General features: G+C 38.1%; 3 protein-coding genes and 1 long non-coding RNA gene across 5 annotated transcripts; 2 read left to right on the top strand and 2 right to left on the bottom strand.

Moving 5' to 3' along the window:
* The first annotated feature begins 232 nt into the window (after positions 1-232).
* LOC108063423 (phospholipase A1 member A) lies at positions 233-6,402 on the top strand. Its single transcript, XM_070217002.1, has 4 exons — positions 233-826; positions 4,792-5,532; positions 5,843-6,011; positions 6,071-6,402. The coding sequence occupies exons 1-4, from the start codon at positions 823-825 to the stop codon at positions 6,174-6,176; spliced, it is 1,020 nt and encodes a 339-aa protein (XP_070073103.1). The 5' UTR covers positions 233-822; the 3' UTR covers positions 6,177-6,402.
* LOC138912620 (uncharacterized) lies at positions 382-708 on the top strand. The gene has a single exon (XM_070213772.1). It carries the CDS (start codon positions 382-384, stop codon positions 706-708), a length of 327 nt encoding a protein of 108 aa, XP_070069873.1.
* Positions 6,403-8,423: 2,021 nt separating the features above from the next.
* VGlut (Vesicular glutamate transporter) lies at positions 8,424-17,231 on the bottom strand. The gene is made up of 8 exons (XM_044395123.1): positions 17,146-17,231; positions 16,113-16,521; positions 12,671-13,001; positions 11,676-11,912; positions 10,469-11,119; positions 10,227-10,412; positions 9,842-10,057; positions 8,424-9,705 (listed from the first exon to the last, which is right to left on the bottom strand). The coding sequence occupies exons 2-8, from the start codon at positions 16,160-16,162 to the stop codon at positions 9,475-9,477; spliced, it is 1,902 nt and encodes a 633-aa protein (XP_044251058.1). The 5' UTR covers positions 16,163-16,521; positions 17,146-17,231; the 3' UTR covers positions 8,424-9,474.
* A 22-nt stretch (positions 17,232-17,253) lies between these two features.
* LOC123003244 (uncharacterized) lies at positions 17,254-18,216 on the bottom strand. Of its 2 annotated transcripts, none has more exons than XR_006412485.2 (2): positions 18,144-18,216; positions 17,254-17,379 (listed from the first exon to the last, which is right to left on the bottom strand). It is a non-coding gene; the product is annotated as an uncharacterized lncRNA (long non-coding RNA). The 2 variants fall into 2 exon arrangements; XR_006412484.2 differs by lacking the exon at positions 18,144-18,216 and adding an exon at positions 17,508-17,836.
* Between the last annotated feature and the right edge of the window lie 2,496 nt (positions 18,217-20,712).

Raw genomic sequence — 20,712 nt, 5'->3', positions numbered from 1 at the left:
TTACATAAATGATGTGTTTTTTTATGTCTTTTTTGTAAAAAAAAATATTTGTTACAAATTTACAACTTACAATTTAGATAAACCCAGTAAGCTAATGACCAAACTAATTGCAAAAATTGAATGTAAAGTCACATACATATAAATCCAAATAAAATCCACGCGACTGTTGCCAAATTTTTAAAAATTGTGAACAAAGCAGGTGAATCCTGAAACTTCAACACATTATATGTCTAGCCATAAGGTTTTACATTCAGTTCAACAACCGTACAGTAAACAACTTTCTATAATTTTGTAAATTTTTAGTCATAGTGTTTTTAAAAGTTTTATTTCCAAATTTCCTAGCTTCTCATCATTTGTCATTTATTGAAGTGTCTACTGGTGATGGTCATAAAAAACTTTGAACTGGTGCGCTGCTCCTTCGTGATTCCGATGGTCAACGAAGTGAAGCTGTGTAGTGTATTTGGCATTATAGAAAAAATTAATGCCTGCCTCGATACTAAGAAATGGTGTGTCGTGAGAAAGACACTTTTGGAAACCTGCTCGGAGGACTATGCTTCAAAAGTGATTTACAAAGGATGTAATAACTATGAGGTTGTCGTCTACATGGATCCGGCGTCTAGGGATTACATCCTCGAAGAATGCGGGAAAATAAAGTTTCTTATGTGGCACTTGCCGGTGGACTTCTGCACCGCTTTGCCTTGCCAATGAGTTTTCAGATGTCGTTACTGTAATGTCTTACAAAATATTTGCCATGACTTTAAGAAGTAATGTTTTTGAAGTAAACTGAACGTTTTAATAAAATTGGAGAAAATTTTAAAATAAATGGGTAAATATAAGTAAATTTTCTAATTTATGAAAAAAAGGGCACATTTTTTGTGACTTTTAGACGTCCAATTTGTACAGTTCAATATTTAAAATAATTTAGATTTTTTATATTACAAATGGTTATTTGCTGATATTTTTTAAACCCTTTCAAATTCGTATTAAAATACCGAAAACAAAAGCTTTACACGCAGATCGAGCTTTTTCAGTGCGCCGGTGCGAACTTTTTGACCAACAAAAACGAAAGACTTCGGAAACGAACTCGACAGTCAGTGGCTCGCCGGAGCGCAATCAAATCGCACGTGTTCGCGTACTTCGAGGCGGAGAAAGCCAAGATCGATCCCAAGCATCCAATCCAATCCGATACAATACACCTCGAAAAACCGCGCGTGCCTGCAAAAAGTAAAAGAAGTGTGGTAAAACACAAAACTGAATCAATTTCTGTGCGGAGGCAGCCGGAATTATGCCTCGCCAGCTTCGCCGTCGTCTTGCTGTGCATTGAAATCGAAATCGAGTCCAATGACCAGCTCTCGAGCTGGTGCTTAAGAAAGAGTTTTGCACTTTGAGACGGTTTGAGGCGCCGGTCAACGAGCAGGTCTTGACCCAAAGATCCCGCTTTATAAATACATAATATAGCCCAGTTATATAATCGCACTTGCAATTGCAATTAAAACTAAAAGTAGTGTGAATTTGCCAAAAAAAATATAAACGGAAAAACATGTGGTTAAAGTGTGTGAGGAAGCAAAAAAGTGCAGACTTTTGGCTGCAGCTGCTCTGCGCGAGTTTTACACTCTTTTTGCGCCTGGAATTCGCCGGTTCGTATGCGTTGTTGTGCTAAAAGAAACCCAAAGAGATAAATTTAAGTTAAACTTTTACTTTCGCCCTGGTTGGCACCTATTTTGTTGTTAAATATTTTTCGGTACCTTTCTTTTCGCTCTGTCATTGTGACCACCGCGGTTTGTGTTTCTGTTGACACTTCAAATTGGCGTCGTCTTAAATTTCCTCTTTTTTTTTGTTAGTTGCCCAATATTTACCAACATTTTCTTCGACCTTGCCTCATATCTTCGGCCAGCAGCCATATAAATAACTCTCTTCGAGTACCGAAAATATTTTTCAGAGGCTCATCCCACACAAAAATCATAAAGTCTGCCTTGTCATGGTGTGACTTTTGTAATCTCACGTAGCCCAAGTTAATTAATTGACCCGACTACTGTTTAAGTCCGCCCTGAAATCTTTAAAATTTTTAGCCACTTAATTATGAATTCATATTTTTGTTGGCCCTGCACCTTGACACTCTTTGTAGCTTTTTTAGCTTTTGCAATGTATTTATAGCCTGGTTATATTTTATTGCCGCTGGAAAAAAAGTGTCATACGGGGCGTATGCGCGTTACTCGGGGTGCGTGTCATTGTCAAGTTTTTAATTTAGACAGAATCAGAGGGCCACGGTCGTCAGTTGATATAGAATTACAGTTTATTTTAAAGGGCTGTTATTAGGCTAGTTAGTAGGTCAATGAACCAACGGAAATCCAAGCAATTATAGCCTAAAAGTGGGTCAACTATATGTTGCAATCTAGAAGCAGTTAATTTCATATTAAAGCCTGTAATAAAGCAATTTTTTAAGAATTTTGTTAATGAAAGAAACAAGACATGCAAGGCTTTTTGCAACACCATTTAAGACACCACTTGAAAGCCTTAAGGTTATGACACACAAATCTCGATATCAAATCGAAGTCAATTGGCCAATAATCTCCAACGTAAAAGCCAGCCAAACAATGTCCATGACTCATGGCCAATAAAAAAACACAAAAACCCACAAAACAAACCAAAAAAAAACAAATAAAGCCAAATCAAAAGCGAGCCAACCCAAAAAATCATCTTTCACTTAGCAGGCGATGAGTATTTCGTGTTTCGCGTCCAACTTCGCATTTCTCCTTCCGCATTCGACTGCTTCCGTTTCGGTTTTGATTTGTGTTAGTTGGACAAAGTTTTCCGGCTAGCTCCAAAGTACCGAAAAATTTCCCCATGCATTTTTTCCCGCCAAAAAAATATAAACAAACCCACCGAAAGAAATCCCAGTCATTTAATTGGCATGCGTAATGCCCGAATGGTGAAAAAAATTGTAAAAAGGGGCAGGAGGAGTGGTCTTACATAAGATGGAAAAAGCAGCTCACGAAGTCAGAGATAAACGATTGTGAAAAACAAATGAAAACAGAAAAACCGAAGGCAATTGAGGCATGACCGCGACCACAGCCCATTGCTAATTGAAGAGTGGAAAGTGCGGGTGGGGAATGATATGGCTACAGAGAAATAAAAATGGATCTTAAGTTGGATCAACTTTTTTGGGGAAAATACAAGTGAATAGTGGAGTTTAGATGGACTTGAGCCTTTAATAAATATTTTAAATAATATTTTTACATTTATACTTTGAACATTACCAACTTCTTTAAAAATGTGTACTACTTTTGCTAGAGTTTAGTTGGAATTTAGCCTTAAATAAGTACGGAAATATTAATATTATAAAAAGTATATTTTAAACATTACCAACGGCTTTCATAATGTTCATTTTCGGTTGTCTGTATCATGATTATCGGTGGGCGGTTGAGTGGCATTATGCTACGGTCTCTGATGTAAAAGTACGCTTATTGCATGATTAATTTAACCAGCTGCTGGTCTAGCGAACACTTGTCATCGAAATCGGACTAAATTGGGGCATGTGTGCTCACTGTGTCGCTGGGGTATGGGTATACTATATCGTATATGCCCTATAAGGCAGCCGATATCTTCGGGTATTTCCAGTGCGCCCACCCAACCGGCAAGAGTCTGCATCTGCAATAGTTTCCCAGACCGGTTGCATGACTCTTGGTTATCGTCTAACTACGAGTAACTCCAACTACAAGTGGGCCAATTGCTGGTTAACATTTTGGGCGCCACCAACTGAGTTAGTTGAAGGCCGATTCTCGGTTAGATTTTTAATTTGGCCATTTAGATTCAAACCGCATTACGACGGCTTCTTACGCATGCGGTGAGCTCAACATTGCTGATACAAAAATAGTTGGAACTAGTTCGAAGTTTTAGCGGACTGCTGTAAAATTCAAATATTTTAAAAATTTGTATGTTTCCTTAAATTATTTTATTTATTACTTTTAATTAATTTTATTTTCTTTGTTCTTCTTGTTCGCTACTAAAGCATTTTTAAGTAGACTGTAAAGTTTATAAAACTATTTAAGAAATACTTGAACAATTCAAAATTTAAACCAAAATATTTTTTGTATATATTTTGTATTTTGTTTTATGCTTTACATACCAGGATACTAAAGTTCTAGAGAATTTGTAGGATATGAAGCTTATAATATTTAAAGATCCTTAAAATTGCAATGTTATAGGTCCCCAAAATTAAATTAAAAATAAAGCAATAGCCATTAAAAGCAAAATAAATTAAGCGTGAAATGGTTGATACACACAATAGTTTAATGGATAACCCAAAGAGCATAACGATGCATGTGAAACCCACTGCCAACAATTGCGAATCCGAACCACTTGGGGCATATCTGAAGCCCAAGTGTCAGATAAGCCGATCTCAAATGGGTTTTCCCACCCCGCATGAAGCACATAAATACGAATAAATTACGCATATTCATTCCGCATTCAGTTTTCGAGATCCAGCTCTAGTTATATCATGGGCAGCACACGTTTTGTCAAAAATAAACCCAGTCGCAAATGGCAAACAAAGAGTGAAGTGAGCCACAATATAGCGTCACTTCCGTTTTTGGCTGACTTTTACTTTCTGCAACTCTTGCGACTGCAACATGAATCGCATGACATTTGCGTCGTCGTGCCAAATTGCAAGCATTCAATGTCGCCGCTGCAAGTCCCCCCCACTACCTCTTATGTAATTAAATGTAATATCGTAGAGCGAAACTTGTTTGTCAACTAAAATCTTGAATCTTGCAATTTCAATCTCACATACAGCTGGTCAAAATGCGGGAGTTGTGGCTGCTGCGGTGGCGGCTGGTCAAAATCAGACGCAAGTCTATGTGACGGATTCTTGCCTGCAGAAGCCATACCGCTGTCCGCACCCGAAGATCCAGTTCTATCTGTACACCAGGCGCACCCAGGAGCAGCCGGAATTCATCGATGTCCTGGATGCGAATGCCCTGTACTACACGCACTTCAATCCCCGCCATCCCACCAAGATCATAATCCATGGCTTCGGCGGCGGTCGGACATTGAGTCCCAGTCCGGATCTTCGGGAGGCCTACTTCAGTGTGGGCGAGTATAACATCATCATTGTGGACTATGCGGATGCCGTGAAGGAGCCCTGTTTGAGTCAGATGGACTGGGCCCCGCGTTTCGGAAGTCTTTGCATCTCACAATTAGTAAAATACCTCGCTCGTCATCCCCGCGGCGTTCAGCCGGATGATCTGCACTTCATTGGCTACAGTGTGGGTGCCCACATCGCTGGGCTGGTGGCCAACTATCTGAAGCCGGAGGAAGGAAAGCTGGGCAGGATTACGGCGCTGGATCCAACGATATTCTTCTATGCGGGAGCGAACAACTCCAGGGACTTGGACACGACAGATGCCCACTTTGTGGATGTCGTCCACACTGGAGCCGGAATCCTGGGCCAGTGGCACTCCAGTGGCCATGCGGATTTCTATGTCAACGGAGGCACCAGGCAGCCAGCTTGTGTGGGATCAGCCACGTTGTTTCGTGAGTGTGCTTAAATAAATCTATATAATTAAAATTTAATTTTATCGAAAATTTAGCTATCGATTAATTGAAAACCATTTAAAATTAATAAGTGGCTATAATTAATATTACCGATAATATCGAAAATAAGACTAAATAAACAAGTGGCCACTATCGACATTATCAATACTATCGTCAATCAGATACAATGATTTATCGATATTATCAATAGTGTATATATCGGTCTAAAACCATCGATAGTATCAATAATGCTGTTGATTGTTTTGCCAACCCAATTTTAATATATTTTACCATCCTCTTAAATCCCCAGAAACCTTGGCCTGTGATCACACGAAAGTAACACCTTACTTTATTGAGTCCATAACCACGACTCGGGGATTCTATGCGGGTCCTTGCCCAAACTTGTTTTCCTACCTGATAGGTTGGTGTGAGCCCAAGGACTCGGAATATGTGCTAATGGGCGAACACTGTTCCCACAAGTGAGTACTAATATAATTCCATTTCTAGAATTTTTTAATAATTATATTAATTCCCACAGAGCTCGAGGGAATTATTATGTGACCACCAATGCCAAGGCGCCTTTTGCTCGGGGATTTCCGGGCAAAGGACGATCCAATGGAGAATACCAGGGAGTACGGAGATAATGTTTTGTATCTTGGCCAAGTCGGAATTTTACATTGATTTGTATTCGAATCGTTTTGGAAAACCACCTGGATTTATTATGCATCTTTTACACCGTAGCACTCATGTGATTTTAGCTTGTTTCCTATTCGATACCTATTTATTTCATATTTTTGTTATTAGTTCTAAATGCAGCCATTTTTCGTTGGGACTTGTACAAATAAATATTTAAGTTTTATGCTGAAACAAGTGTGGAATAAAAAACTCGTATTGTTTGGCATAATTTTTAACATGTTCGTTTTATTGAATTCCAAATACATTTCATTGGGTATAATTTTGTCCTTTTTTCACGACCTTCAAATATTCGGTATTCGTATAACCGGATTTCATGCAAGGGGCTTGTATCTATACTTCTGTTAACCAAATGTAGGCTGTTTTTCAAATTAATAGTGGGTTTCCTGTGTCTTGAGTCTTATTTACTCGTTTATGTTTAGGAATAGTTATTTGTTTTATTCTTGTTAATGAGCATACACTGAAATATATAAGTATTTATTTTATTTTGGTTTAACTACCATACAAATTATACAACATGGGCGGGTGTTGCCAGAAAAGGGATCTCCGATGGTGTTTAATATTTTTAATTTCGATTTAATATTTTATATTTCGTATGCAGAACTCTCAGTAAACACAAAGAATATTTTGTTTCTAATTATATACACGGTTTAAGTATAGCGGTAATATCATTACTATGTCCTTTTCAATATTTAGAAGATTCTGTGGGGCAGACTTCACAGTCCCTTTGTCATTTAATTTATGATTTGAGTATATTTATATGATTTATATTATTAGCATATATCTGTTTCTAATTTGTGCGCCCATATTTCTGTATGAAAGTGTATGCATTTTCTTAGCTTTTTTAACTTCATTTTCACGCACAACATTTACGTTTGGCTAGTAGTTAAAATACCCTAGATGTAACCTGTTCTTGTGTGACTGGCGATGGCAAAAAACTGACGGTTTAACACTATTAAAGATGCGCTCGTTTAAGATTTAGTTATGCTTCGGTTTAATTTGGCTTTATGTACACTTAAATTACTCACAAAAGCATTTAATGATGGCATTCAACTATAGAGATACACTTCTTTTATTTACAAACAGTTATGTGAAGGGATTTTAATTATTTCATATTTTAGCAAGCAAAAGTTGTAACCGTGGCTTTCTGGTTAACATACATCTATGTTATTATTGTCCACACAGCCCCGAGAGCTTGAGTATCTCTCAAAAACGAACGAAAAATATTACAAAACAGGAAATTAAATCTATAAGTAAGATATTGTCTCTAGCTTTGTAACCTCCAAATTAATAGAGCTTAATACTCAATTGATAAAATGGTTTTATGTACAGAATGGATTTGTAACTATCCTAATATTACACATACGCCCCAGTGGCCAACATTTTTAATTGCCTGCGCGAAGCATTCGTTTAAAAATTTGTGCCTATAATCAAATTAATAAATTTAAATAATATATAGATGAATATAAATGTATTAACTATTAACTATGCTTACGTCACTAAGTATTGTCGCTCACACAAGCAGTATTGTTTTCTTCAACTTGGAACTTGCATCCAAAAACATTTAAAATTGTAATATATATTAGCTAGTATAAGTTTGCTATACGAGTATTTGCTTGAGTATTTATTCGCTGCGCTGTACAAATTACGGTATTAGAATTGACTCTTTTAGTTAGAAAATTTTCACGTTTTTAATACATAGTGATTTAAATGTGAATAATTTAAATTACCTTTATATAGTTATTTATAATACTTGTGGCTAGTTTAATACGTTTGGATAATATACAGACGATTAGAAATAATGTTGTTGTAAATTTGTATATTCAATTGAACGGTGCGAAAGTAAGTGCGTCTAAATATGTTTTGTGTGGCAGTAATATAAGTTATAAATTAAATTGCTAACTTAAATAAAATGAAAAAATGGTGCGATTAACTAAACAAAATAAGAAGTAACTGTGCATTTTGTAAGATAAATTTGTGCTCTAAAATCAAATTTGGTGCATAAATACATATATTAAAATAAAATAAAATTACTTAGTGCCGAATTTATTTACAATCTACTAGATATTTCGAAATTGTTTAAATTTATTACTTTAGAGAGATTTAATAGTGGTAATAGAATAAGTTTTTTTTATTTTTACAAAAGGAACAAAATTAAATAAACATATTAAAACATAGTTATTATTTTAAAAAAGGATACTTGAATTTCCAAGCCAAGAAAGTTACATGAAATATTTTTTAACATAGAAATATTTTAAAAGGTAAAAAAAATGTTTTTGTAGATTTTCTTGGCAAAGAAAATCAAAATTATAAAAATCTTTTACATATTTATTTCAAGTGTTCCTTTTTCTTATTATTATTTTATTGTAGTGAGCATATGAAGACCAAGTCTGAGGTTATATGCGCCTACGGCTATCTACTTAAGGGGTTTGTATTTAGTGCCTACATCATGCCTTGCTCATGTTTTTCTAACACAAAAGCCTACGGTGCATCTTTAAATTGTAATAACAAAACAAATTAAACGTAAATATTTAATATGATAACAGAATATTATTATGGTTTTTTGATTAGCTAGTACTTTTTATGGTTATCATTCGTGCCGAACATCAACAATTGCTTGGGTTTGATTAAAATGTTCTCTTTACACAGAAGATAATATCATCAACGGTAATAAAACTTGCAGTTTGCAGTTCAACAACAATCTTTGGCTATATATATATACGATTATACCGATTTAAATATAATTATTATAGGCTTCGTATAAATTATGTGATGATATATGATATACACAAGTGTTGAATATATTTTTCCAGTTCTTTCCCTATCTTGTGTTGCATTTTCGATTTGGATTTTCGGAGCTTGTAAATAGAAATTCGCGCAAGCGAGGCCTTAGTAGTATATATGCTATATAGATCGATTAGGCCAGTTTTTTAGGGTCTATGTGGGCTACCGGTAATGTTAATGGCTATCGGTATTGCTGTGTGTGCATATGTAGTTTCTCTGTTAGGTACATAGTTTCATTGTGTTAGTGATGCATGTGGAATCCCCTTATTCGCTGAAAAATTCGTTACTCTGTAGTTATTATACTTATAAACTCCGAAAGGCGTTTTAGGATCCCCTCAGCGATGGAACTCAACAAATGGGGAGAGATAATGGGTGGAATCTTTAACGGCACACCAAGAACAAACAATAAACGTCAAACGATTTCCGACTACAACTAAAAGCTATGATATATCTCAAAGTGACCCTTTACTGCTGCTGATATCCCTGCGGATCGTAGGACGGCATTTGTCCTTGCGTGTATCCATATTGCCCTGAATTGGAAACATCCCCGTAGTTCGGCGGGGCATCCTCCTCTGCAATCGGTGGTGCGCCACCACTGGCCATGGCGAAGGGATTGTTGGCCACGTGTCCTGTGGCGCCATAGCTAATGGCATTCGACTGCTGCATTTGGCTCTGCTCAGTGTACTCGGGGGCACCCTATTTTTCAAAGGGAAAAAATTAATTGATGAATGCCTAAAGTAATATTCTATACAAAAATATATAAGAATTAAATAAAGTTTTCTATTCTACTAACATATTTTAAGGTGTATAACTTTAACAGTTTTTCACTTACAAATGAAGTTTCCTTCATGTAGTCACCCAACATGCCCGCCTGACTAGGATCCGTGTTGGTAATGGCACCTGGTGGCGGTGCCCACACCTTTTGCTCCTCGGCTGGCGGTTCCGCCCATGGCTGGAGCTCTCCGGATGCGAAAATGCCATAGAAAGTGCATCCAACCAAATGAACACAAGCGGCCAGAGTAAACACTGTTGTCCAGCAGCCAGTAGGCTAAAAGATTTAAAATGATACAAAAAGCATTAATTTTTTTAAAAATAGAATTGGCGCCCAACGTGGGGCCTAAACATATGATTCCACGTTGGGCGCCAGTTTTATGTTTGGTGACTTTTTGTATATGATCTTTGATACCAATAAATACTTTTCCATAAACTTTACTTACATTTTGCTGGATAAGTCCATCCAAAGCGTAGGGCACAATGATGCCAGCCAGTGTGCCAATGCCATTCGACAATCCCATTAAGATACTAGCATAGCGAGGAGCAATATCCAGATGATTGACATTGTAGCCGGATATGGCAAAGCCACTGAAGGCCACGCCGCAGGTCAAGGCAAACATAGCTCCCGTCTGTAAATTAAAAACTATAAAATCCAAAACAAAATTTTGTATTTCTTAAGACCCACCGCCGTTGAGGAATGCGCGACGAATAGGAAAAACAATCCCTCCATTCCAAAGCCTCCGCAGTTAAAGAGCTTTCTTACATTGGTGGTCGATAGGATGCCGTTCTTACGCAGGTGATCCGCCAACATGCCGCCAAATGGAACTATTGTGGTCATGATCAAGTGGGGCAGGGAGCCCACAAAGCCAGCCTCCTCCACCTTAAAGCCGAACTTGTGCTTGAGGAACGAGGATTGGAACAGCACCAGCAGGTAGAAGTTCCACGAGCGGCAGAAGTTGGCCACAATGATGGCGTAAACGGGCATCGAACGCATCATCTCCCGCCAAGGAGTTGTTTTCAGCGAGGGCATCGACGGATGAGCCGACTCCCCGAGCGATTTCTCGATGTACTTCAGCTCGGGTATGCTGATGGCAGGATGTTTGCGCGGATTCTCGAAGCACAACCATATCCAGAACATGTACCATATGATTCCGAATACCCCGTAGGCGTAGAAGGGAGCCTGATAACCCACGGTATCGGCTAGAAGACCGGAAAGCGGAAGTCCCACCACTACGCCAGCATACGAACCGGAAAAGGCCAGCGTCGCCAGTCGGGAACGTTCCATGGGCGGCGCCCAGAAGCGCCAAATGCCATGACAAGCCGGATAGGTAACGCCCTGGGGAAAAATAAGTGGGAAAATATAGGTAACTTTTTTTAATTAAAAGACATTTAGGCAGTCTTACAATCTAATAAGTTCCTTGCTTTAGTAAAAATATTTTAACACTCACTCATTTAGGATTTATATTATTATTTTATTAGAAGAAAATCATTGTTTCTATTATTTCTTGTTTTGAATGTATTGCCTAACCTATCAAAAAAAAATTCAAGAAAGACATTCAATAATATTTGTTAGCTACTGCCAAAATCGAATGAGCAAACAATCTTTTGACAAAGTATCTTGCTTTCCCTTCCGAGCCAAAGAAAAATGACATACTCCCCAGTCCTTTCACACAAAGAAATCGCATTAAAATAAATGCTTTTGTTATTTTTCCCTTGCCCTGGTAGGACCCCCATCCCTTTGAGGGCTTAGGACATGTTTCCATTTCACATATTTGCTTTATCATAAAGCAAAATCTAACCCTCCCCATTTTCGCAACATCACGCAGCCGTAATCCCCGGCTTTGATCTGTGGCGAAATCGAATTTGGTAAGTTGGTTGGTTGGGTTACGTACCTCGAAGAGTCCTTGCAGGACCCTCACGCAAATCACCACATGACCGTGCATCAGGGTCATGGCGAATGGGACGAAGAGATGCAATGTGGCGGAGCTCACGATGGACAGGCCGAATATCTTGTTGGCCGGAAACTTGGAGGCGATGAAGCCGCCGGGAATCTGCGTCACCAGATAGCCCCAGAAGAAGGACGAGTCCACATGGCTCTCCACGGCGACCGTCCAGTTCATGAAAACAGTCTGCAAAAATAAAAGGCGGAAATACATTTTAACATTTAACGGGATGGGTGACGGAGCTCAGCAATCATTAAAAACCGCTGCAGGCATTTATTAACGAGCGTCAAGCCGGATTCACTGTTTCTATGTGGGGGCGTGGTCTTTTGTATATGACTTTTGAGTGGGTGGATACCCACACACACACACTCCCTAATTGACAACAGCTTCTCGCCAAACGAAGCGAATTTGATGGCTTTCCCCCCTCATGCTTTTATTTCTGCTCATTTAATGCTGACAATTTGATCAATTTTATATGCAGACTGACAGCGTGGAGATGTGGAATAAATTTTATGAGAGAATGTATCATTTAATTTGTGTAACTTACAAAGTAAATAAAACAATTCAAAATGAGTATAATAATTTTTATGAAATTTTAATAAAAATCAAGACCTTATTAAATTCCCATTAAAAAAAATTATTTATTTTTTTTAATCAAATAAAAAGCGTTTATCCAAAAAATGTAGTTTAAATTCAAAATTAAGTATTTTTAAATAGCATACACTTATCAAAGCTTTTTAAATTAATTGGATAGTTTAAGCCCTTGAATTAGATTTTATATTTATTTCATTTAAGACTTTATAACTTGACTAAAATGGAATTCTTAATACATAGTTTGTAGAATGATAATTTTAATTATAGAAAATCACGGTTATAAAATTATACTGACTTTTATAAAGTGTTATTATCAACGTTGTACTATATTACTATATTAATATATTTACCCCGTTGTGCTCTCCTTTGAGCTTGGCCGCCGACATGTTGCATCTCATTCCGAAGGCGATCATGAATCCCACGCAGGCCATGGTGGCGATGGTGTAGCGGGCCGGCATGCAAGGACACTCCGCCTTGCAGTACTTGTCGATCTTTCGGAGCGGCGGTCGCTCGATCTCCTCGAAGGAGGCGGGCGAATCGGGCCGATCGTCGTCGTCGTCGTAGGCGTGGCCACCGCCCGGTCCGCGACCCTCCCGGTCGCCCCCCTCCATCTCCTCGTAGCCACCGTGACCGCCATGATAGCCCTGCGATATCTCGAACTTCTCCATATTGGGCTTCAGGCTAAAAGAAGAATAAATAACCAAAATTATAATTATAAATGTATTATTCAGATTTATTTTGTAATTATTTATGAACTTTTTAATCTGATTCTAAACATAGGAATTTAAATAAAACAAAAACATTTTTTTCCAAGTTTTGGAGATAATAAATATAATATCTTAGAAAAATGCATAAAAATCTAAAATATTTGTATTCTTATAAAAAATATGCTTTCAAAGATAATTCCTTAAATAATCCAAACATTTTTCTCCTGAGGCATAATTCATGCCAATTAGAGCGGATAGCAAGCCAAATCAACAGGTCAACGAGAGGGCGTGAAAACACAAATATTTTCGGCTTGTTAGCAGCAACAGCTGCGTCTCACCCCTCACTTAAGAAAATTCCACCCATCGAAGGTGGTTGCTATTTTTCCCAAGGGTCCCAAAGGAATTGCGGTGACCGAGGGTAGGAATTGCCGGCAGAACTTCCGTCCTCGGTGTGGAATAAAATTCAATTTTATTAAGTGCTGATAGCATGTCTGCGAGTATTTAAAGTTGATTGAAGCAGGTAAAAAATCGAAAATCGCATTTCCAGATTTGATTTCCCAGTTTAAACACAGTTAAAAGACCTTGTCAGCGGCTGATTGATGGATGTGTGTTAGCTGATATCTGGGCTGATAAAGAGTGGTGACCTAACCACCTACCACCTAACCAACCCCTGACCAAGCCATTAACCCGGGATAAGTGACACATCAACTGAGATATAGCCCCTTGCCCCTCAGACAGTTGGCATTTTTCTTCATAAATATCCAGACAAAGTCCCCATAAGTATGCAATACAAACTAATAAGCAGCCACCAGCCAAAAACAAGCCACTACAGTGGATATAACTTTGTCGTCGTCGAAGTCGAAGTCGCCGCCTGTCACATAACTCAACTGTCTGCCGCAAAAAGCTACCCTCGTCTGGTCACGCAGGATCCCCTGAACAAGACCAGAAAGAAAAAAAACGGAGCTAAGGGAGCAACTTGCGTCCTTCGATAAAATTCCGCCTTGACCGACTTTAAATCTGACGCCAATTTTATGCGGCAATTCTTATTTGCCCTTTGCAAAAAAATAGGGCTGCGTTATGGCTGTCATTAGGTTTGTTACGAGCTAAAAGATGATTTTATTATCTATATATTATATCAACACAGTATCTTAAAGTTCTTCAGTATAAATCTATGAAATATCAGTAAAAGCTTCTAGAACAATTGTCTTTTCTATCGTAGTTACAAAATATTTTTTACTAAGACTATTTATAGATACTAGACATCCGAAAGTATGCAACATTTTTATTATGGAAGTTCGATAAATTCATTCCTTATTCACTGCATACTTTTAAACACTTTTTAAAACTCCGTATTTTTTTTATTTAAAAATATAATTATATATTTATTTTAGAACATCTCATCTTCGCCTGTTTTCAGATATCACTTTCCATCCTTGACTGGAACTGGTATTTTTTTTGACGCCTCGCCAAACTATCTCTGGCGCTAAAGTTCTCTTTTGATTGTCAGTAAAAATGTTGCAGACTTTTTGGCGCCGCCCAGATTAAGGATAACTGGCGCCACAAGCTGAAGGCTTTTGTACGAATTCGCTTTTGACTTTAACGTTGCCACAAAAACGCGACCATTAGAAATGTAAATGGGGCACATTCACAGATATATATAGGAATATATATGTGGTGTGTATTAGTTTGTTTGTCCTGACAACAGAGATGCTGCGGCATTTGGAGGGTGGGTGAAATGGTGGCTTGTCAGCGACACGACCGCGTCTTCAATGGCAATTCTAATTTCATTTTCACTGGCAAGGATAAAGGAACTCCTTGAGCACAACCCCCCTCCTGATGAGGCATTTCAATTTCTTCGCGCCAAGTGCCACTCGAGGGCTTCAGCGGCAGGTCCTGTTGGCAACGGAAACGGAAACGGCTCGTAAAAATCAATTTCATTTGCCCTAAACGATGCAGCAGCAGCCCTTCGTCGGTATGCAACACATTCCTTAATGAAAGCGATGTGCCATGTGCCACCTATTGTTCCAATTTCTAATTTAGCGCCCCAAGGTCCTTGAGAAATCAGGCGAGGTGTGGCCATAAAATTGCATACCAGGTTCGCACACATTCAGTCACTCATTCATGAAGTGTTTGTCCAATATGCCCGAGAAAAGTACGACTTTATTGTGTTTTGCCCGGGGAATTCGAAGGTGCCGGAGCTGAAGTTCCCGGACACGTGCTGCCAACGTGCCCGGAATTCCTGAGGCACCGGTGAGGAGCTCACCGTCGGCATGCCAGTGCGTTCATTGTCACCGCTGGAAAGTCCTAAAAGTCATCAGAATCCTGGCCATCCCCCTTTAATGACTTGTTAAGCATGCCAATAATTTTACAACTTTCCGGGGCGCGACACGTGCCGAAGTTTCGCGACGCCGGCTAGTCGGGATTGAGCTGCGTATCAATTTCGGTGGAAGCATATTTACTGCATTATCCTGGCATGGTCAAGTTCAGCCAACCACGAACACCGACCAGCCTTGCGTTAAATTAAACTCAATATTCCTTTTGTTCTATCTAAAGTCCATTTGATTGCAATCATATTTCATTCTGGGGCATATTGCTCCCAGTCATCGGTTTACACTTCTCAGCAAAAAGTTTAAAAAGAAACGCTAAGCAAGGAAATAATATTATTTAAATGAAGCTGGGACTGAATAAAAAGTTACCCATTTTAAGAATAATTTTATCATTTTTTTCAGAAACTAAAAAAAAGTCTCATTTTAAAAGGTGGTAAAAAGTATGCAGCAGAAGAGTAAATACATTTTTATTTCGTTTGACGTTTCTTACAGCATACTTTCAGACACATTTATATATAATTTCAAAAACCTAAATATTTCTTTCTATATAAATATCTATTTTTTTCTATCTTAAAAGTAAAAAACAAATATTTATACATGTGTTAAATATTCTGTTTCTTGCTCGATTGGAAAATTAATAAAATAAATGATTTTTTTACATTAAAATTAAAATTTAAAATATATTTTAAATGCTTGCTATGACCAAAACCCTGCTGCTTAGTGTTAACGGTATGGGTATCATATCATATTCGACTCACCCGCCAAACACGCCTGTCGCCTTCTCCTTAAACGCCGTCAGACCCTTCATGGCGATGCTGTGGTCGTATTCCTTTTTTGTCCAGACTCCGCCCCTCTCTCCGGATCGCTGAGTCCTTCCTCGTCCTGTCTCGTCCTTCCGCCTAGGCCAAAGTCAGTGGCGTCTGTTGTGCTTCGTTGCCTGTTCCGCTGTTATCACTTGGGCGCATAAATATATTTTGTTGCCTACTTCACGGCGGATTGCCGTGTATATAAGCGTGGCGAATCGGCGGCGGTTAATTTCCGTGAAGCCAGCACAAATTTGATGACTCTATTTTCGGGTTGGCTCGTTCTCAGCTCAGCGGGGGATTCTCACTTGGTAGCCATTTAATTTCGATATTCGGCGAGTTTGTGCATTTTCATTTACAGTGCCTGCAAAAGAGATTTGTTCCGTTTATTAATAGGGTCCAAAAATTTGTGTTCTGCTGCTGATAAGCAAAAGTCTCGTACAATTTCATCATTTTGCACATTTCTTGTAAGCGGCTTATGTTCATAAATTTGGCTTGGGTCTTTTAAGGAAGTGATGAAGGGAATGGAACTGCTGAGCCGGCAGAACATTTTGTAAATATTTCTGGCTTTGTGGGCCATTTTGATTGCCTTTTATGCTTCATTTAGCGGGTGTATGAAATTGTACCCATTTTTTGCTTACCATAATCTTCATTCCATAGGGTTAGAAAAGTGTGTCTAGTTATTAAACGAAAACGAAAACAGTCAAAAACTACTTTAGTTTGAATTTTAAGATGGAAATACTCTTTTGATTTGATGATAAAAATAGTTTCGTAATTTAGTTTTTTTGGAGCTATTTTGAAATCCATTTAATTTTCTGACAAAAACATAAAATATCATTTTGCAAGCAGGAATTTAGAAATGGTTTTCTTGATTAAGAAAAATATTTGGTCTTTTCTCAGCTTTTTATTAAATTCCTCCAAGATTCCATTCGAATCTCTATCCCCAAAATAGTTGTACTTTTGACCTTTGGCCACAATGCCTACTTACATGCCACACTAGAGTTACGTAATCCATTTGGTAGTGGTGAACGATTATGTAATTGTCCTTTAGTTGGAACTTAAGCACAGTTATTTGCGGTAGTTTTCCTGGCGCTAATTACGTTTTATTAGGCAACAAAATTCGTTAAGTTTTTTAAACTATTTTGTTGTTGTTGGTTAGGATATCACAAATAAGGTACACAGATAACAGATTATATAGCTTGATTAAACACTACGCGATACGCTGAAAGTGGGATAATAAAATTATATAAAATTTAGATTTTATATTTAGTTAAGGGATGTAAAAATATAAACATTTTTTTTTAAGTCGCTAGAATTTTTATTTATTTTATTTATTTATAGGAATCTCACATTTTCTGAGCAACACACGCCCCGCAAAAAAAGGGAAAAACCTAAAACTTTCTTATAAACCAATTAAGAACTTAGAATGTGGGACGACAACATCCAGACAGAGTTTGACCACGAGACCGGCGGCAGGTTGTCTATTAAAAAACCGACGACGACGAGGACCATGGCGATCCGAATCCAACTCTGTCTGAAGACTGTGTGACATCCAGTTCGAAATCGGCGACGATGTGGACCTCCAGCCGAAGATCGGCGGAGGACAGGGAAGGACAGGTGGCGGTGGAACTTGGATACATAAGCTGCCATTTCGGTCTGGAAAGTATCATTTGTATATACACATATATTTGTAGCGGTGGGCATGGGGCAAAAGTAGTGAAAAGTTGGGTGGAAAAATCGGGTGGGGGGAGGGGGTGGGAGGAGCGTAGTATATACACTGGAAATTTTCAACCACTGGAACGTGCGAGTTTTTTCTTTTCAAGGGTATTACGAGGCGTAGTCACAGAATCGTAGTTTTTCTTAGCTTTTAGCACTAGACCAGCACTTAATCGAATTACTCTATATAAACACACGATTATTCAGATATTTTCCACTATATATCCATATTAATTAATATATTTAAGTTGTAATTTCTCAGCTATATACCCGCAGCTCCAGGCTCGCTTTTTGGCCTCAGCAGGACAACGCACGAAGTGAAACTAAAAGCGCCCGCATTCGCCTTTCTTTTCTGCCCAGATGGATGTCCTGCCAGCGGATTATGCTCCTTCGCAGCATAATCAAGGCATTCCGTCCCATTCGCACTTGATGTGGTGAAAAGCTCACCGCGACGATGCGAGTTGCGCAGGCCCGAGAATCCTTCGGCAGTCCTTCGTCCTTTCGGCATTGGTCGACGGCGGATGGCAACAGTAGCCGCTGGGATTTGGGGCAGCGGTGGGGGAATCACCCAGCCACCTGGCCAAAAAGAACCAATCAGAGTCGCTCGAGGTACATGGGAATGTGCCACCTTCTTTTGGGCTGGCATGCGAATCTCAGTCGTGCATGAAATGCTATTAACATGTTGCCAGGCCATTTTCCATTGTTTTCCTCCTTCTTCCGACTTTCCACAGAATGTCAGCCATTTTGAATATTTTCCCCCGTCTGCTAGGTGCAAGGGGGGGAGGGGGCTCAAAATAGCTCCAAACTTTACAAATTTCGGCAAAAATGGTACAATTTATAGATGAGCATCCACAAAGCGCTCCTCCTGCTGATTGACCAGCTACAAATGAGTGAGTCTCCTTCTCTGCCATTTGATCGATTCAATTTGTACGTGATGCTTTTTATGTTGACCAATTTATGGATTTTAATGGTTTATCATTTGTTATTAGGCACTTATAAGGTAAAACAATATATCATTATTTTTTGTTTCAAACTTAAGTAAGGGTTTCGTACATTGGGGAGTTTTTTTAAGCTCTTTAAGAAACGGATAATGTATTTAGGAAAAAACTAAAAATCAAACGGCCTTAACGGAAATGTTTAAAAAATTGATTTTTTTTATCACATTAAAAAATAAATAAAATATGTTAATCTAAATAGGATGTTTAAGCGCAACTATAAATCTCACTAAAAGAAGAAATATTTGTGGTTACCCATACTTCTTTATTTCAATTAAAATATGTTTTTATTTAGGCAATCCAATGACAAAAGCAAAGGTAATCGTTAGTTATTAAGTCCACAACTTAATATGAGCTTGGTAACTGATCTTAATAGGGAAAGGATATCTTTACAGCCTTATACAGCTGTCAATAAAAAACACAACAAATATTTAAAGGGTCACTCTATACTTACAATTTTCTTTGTAATTTTGAAAAAAGTTGAAAAGATAAAAATTTTTGTTATCTATAATTTTTTTATCTAAGTTAAGAAAATGCATTAAAAGCTAAATAATCTATGTAAAATAATAGCACACCTCTCAAAAAGTCCAGTAAAACTTTAAAAAAATAACAAGTTTTCCAAAAGGAGATAGTTTAGAGTTCAATACTTACACATACTTCTATGTATGTATGCCATATTTTCCCTCAACTCAACTCAGCACTCTTAATAACCACTTAAAGTAGCCAATAATCTTGGTAAACAGTGCGAGCAACTGCCTCGATTCTCACCCGCCAACAACGTCGTCTCATAATCCACATAAAATCTATGCCTCAAGGATGCCCCTGCTTCCGCTCGGGATCCCATTCCAGATGTCCTGGCCACGTTGCTAATACGACGCGTTGGCCTTACCCTCATAGGCATAATGCAAACAGGCAAACAGTTGCAACTCAGCAAAAAGCTATAATAAAGTTGCGGAAGTAAACAGCAAAGCGAAATAAACAAGAAGCAGGACGAGGAAACCGACGAGCTGGGAAATGAAATGAAAGTCAACAAAACAGCAGCAGCGGGATTTTCGCATTCGAAAGGGATACAGAAACCGAAGCAGAAACAGAAACAGGAAAAAGCAGACTTTGGGGCAGACAGAATTTCATAGACAAGACGGCGGCACAATAAAAGGCAGCCACAACAAAAACAGCCTCTCATCTGCGATATTAAATTTCGGAAAAAAAGTCTCAAACCAAGCGGCGTTTTACTATTTAAACAAAGCGATTAAGGGTGCGCGGCTAGCGGCTAAAAGCAGCCTCCACATTGATTGACGTAAATGAAGAATAATCGAATTGCGCTCATAAAACTCTAAACTAAGTGGCGGCGTTGTCAGGCGGTTCGAGTGTCAGTCAGCTTACCCACCGTGCACAGTTGGAAAAATCTACTGAAAACCAAATCTGAAAAAATAATTTTCGTTTTAAAAATTATAATTTATTTGGGTGCCCTTTAAAAGTTCCCTATCCTGCAAATTAGACACATAACATAAATGATAATATATATCAAAAATGGAATTATAAACTAAAAGTGTATTTTTGAAAAAGATCAGAATTTTCCGTATAAATGACTTTACAATGCATTTTCCAAAAATGCTATTGAAATAGACAATTTTATTAATAGAAAAATAAGATAAATATCTGGTTACTTTGAGCATAGGGAATTGTGTTGCCAACCCTCTGCCGCTTACGTACAGTATAGAACAACGCTCATTGACTATATTCTACGGGTATATTTTCGTTTTTAATTTAAATTATTTATAATCATTTATTTATAAATTACAGAAAAAACTTTTACAAAATTTTATAAATACCAATAATAGTTT

Source organism: Drosophila takahashii, chromosome 2L, assembly GCF_030179915.1.
Source record: "Drosophila takahashii strain IR98-3 E-12201 chromosome 2L, DtakHiC1v2, whole genome shotgun sequence".
Taxonomy (NCBI): Eukaryota; Metazoa; Arthropoda; class Insecta; order Diptera; family Drosophilidae; genus Drosophila; species Drosophila takahashii.
Note: the sequence above shows the minus strand (reverse complement) of the source record. Positions and strands in the feature narration are given on the sequence as shown.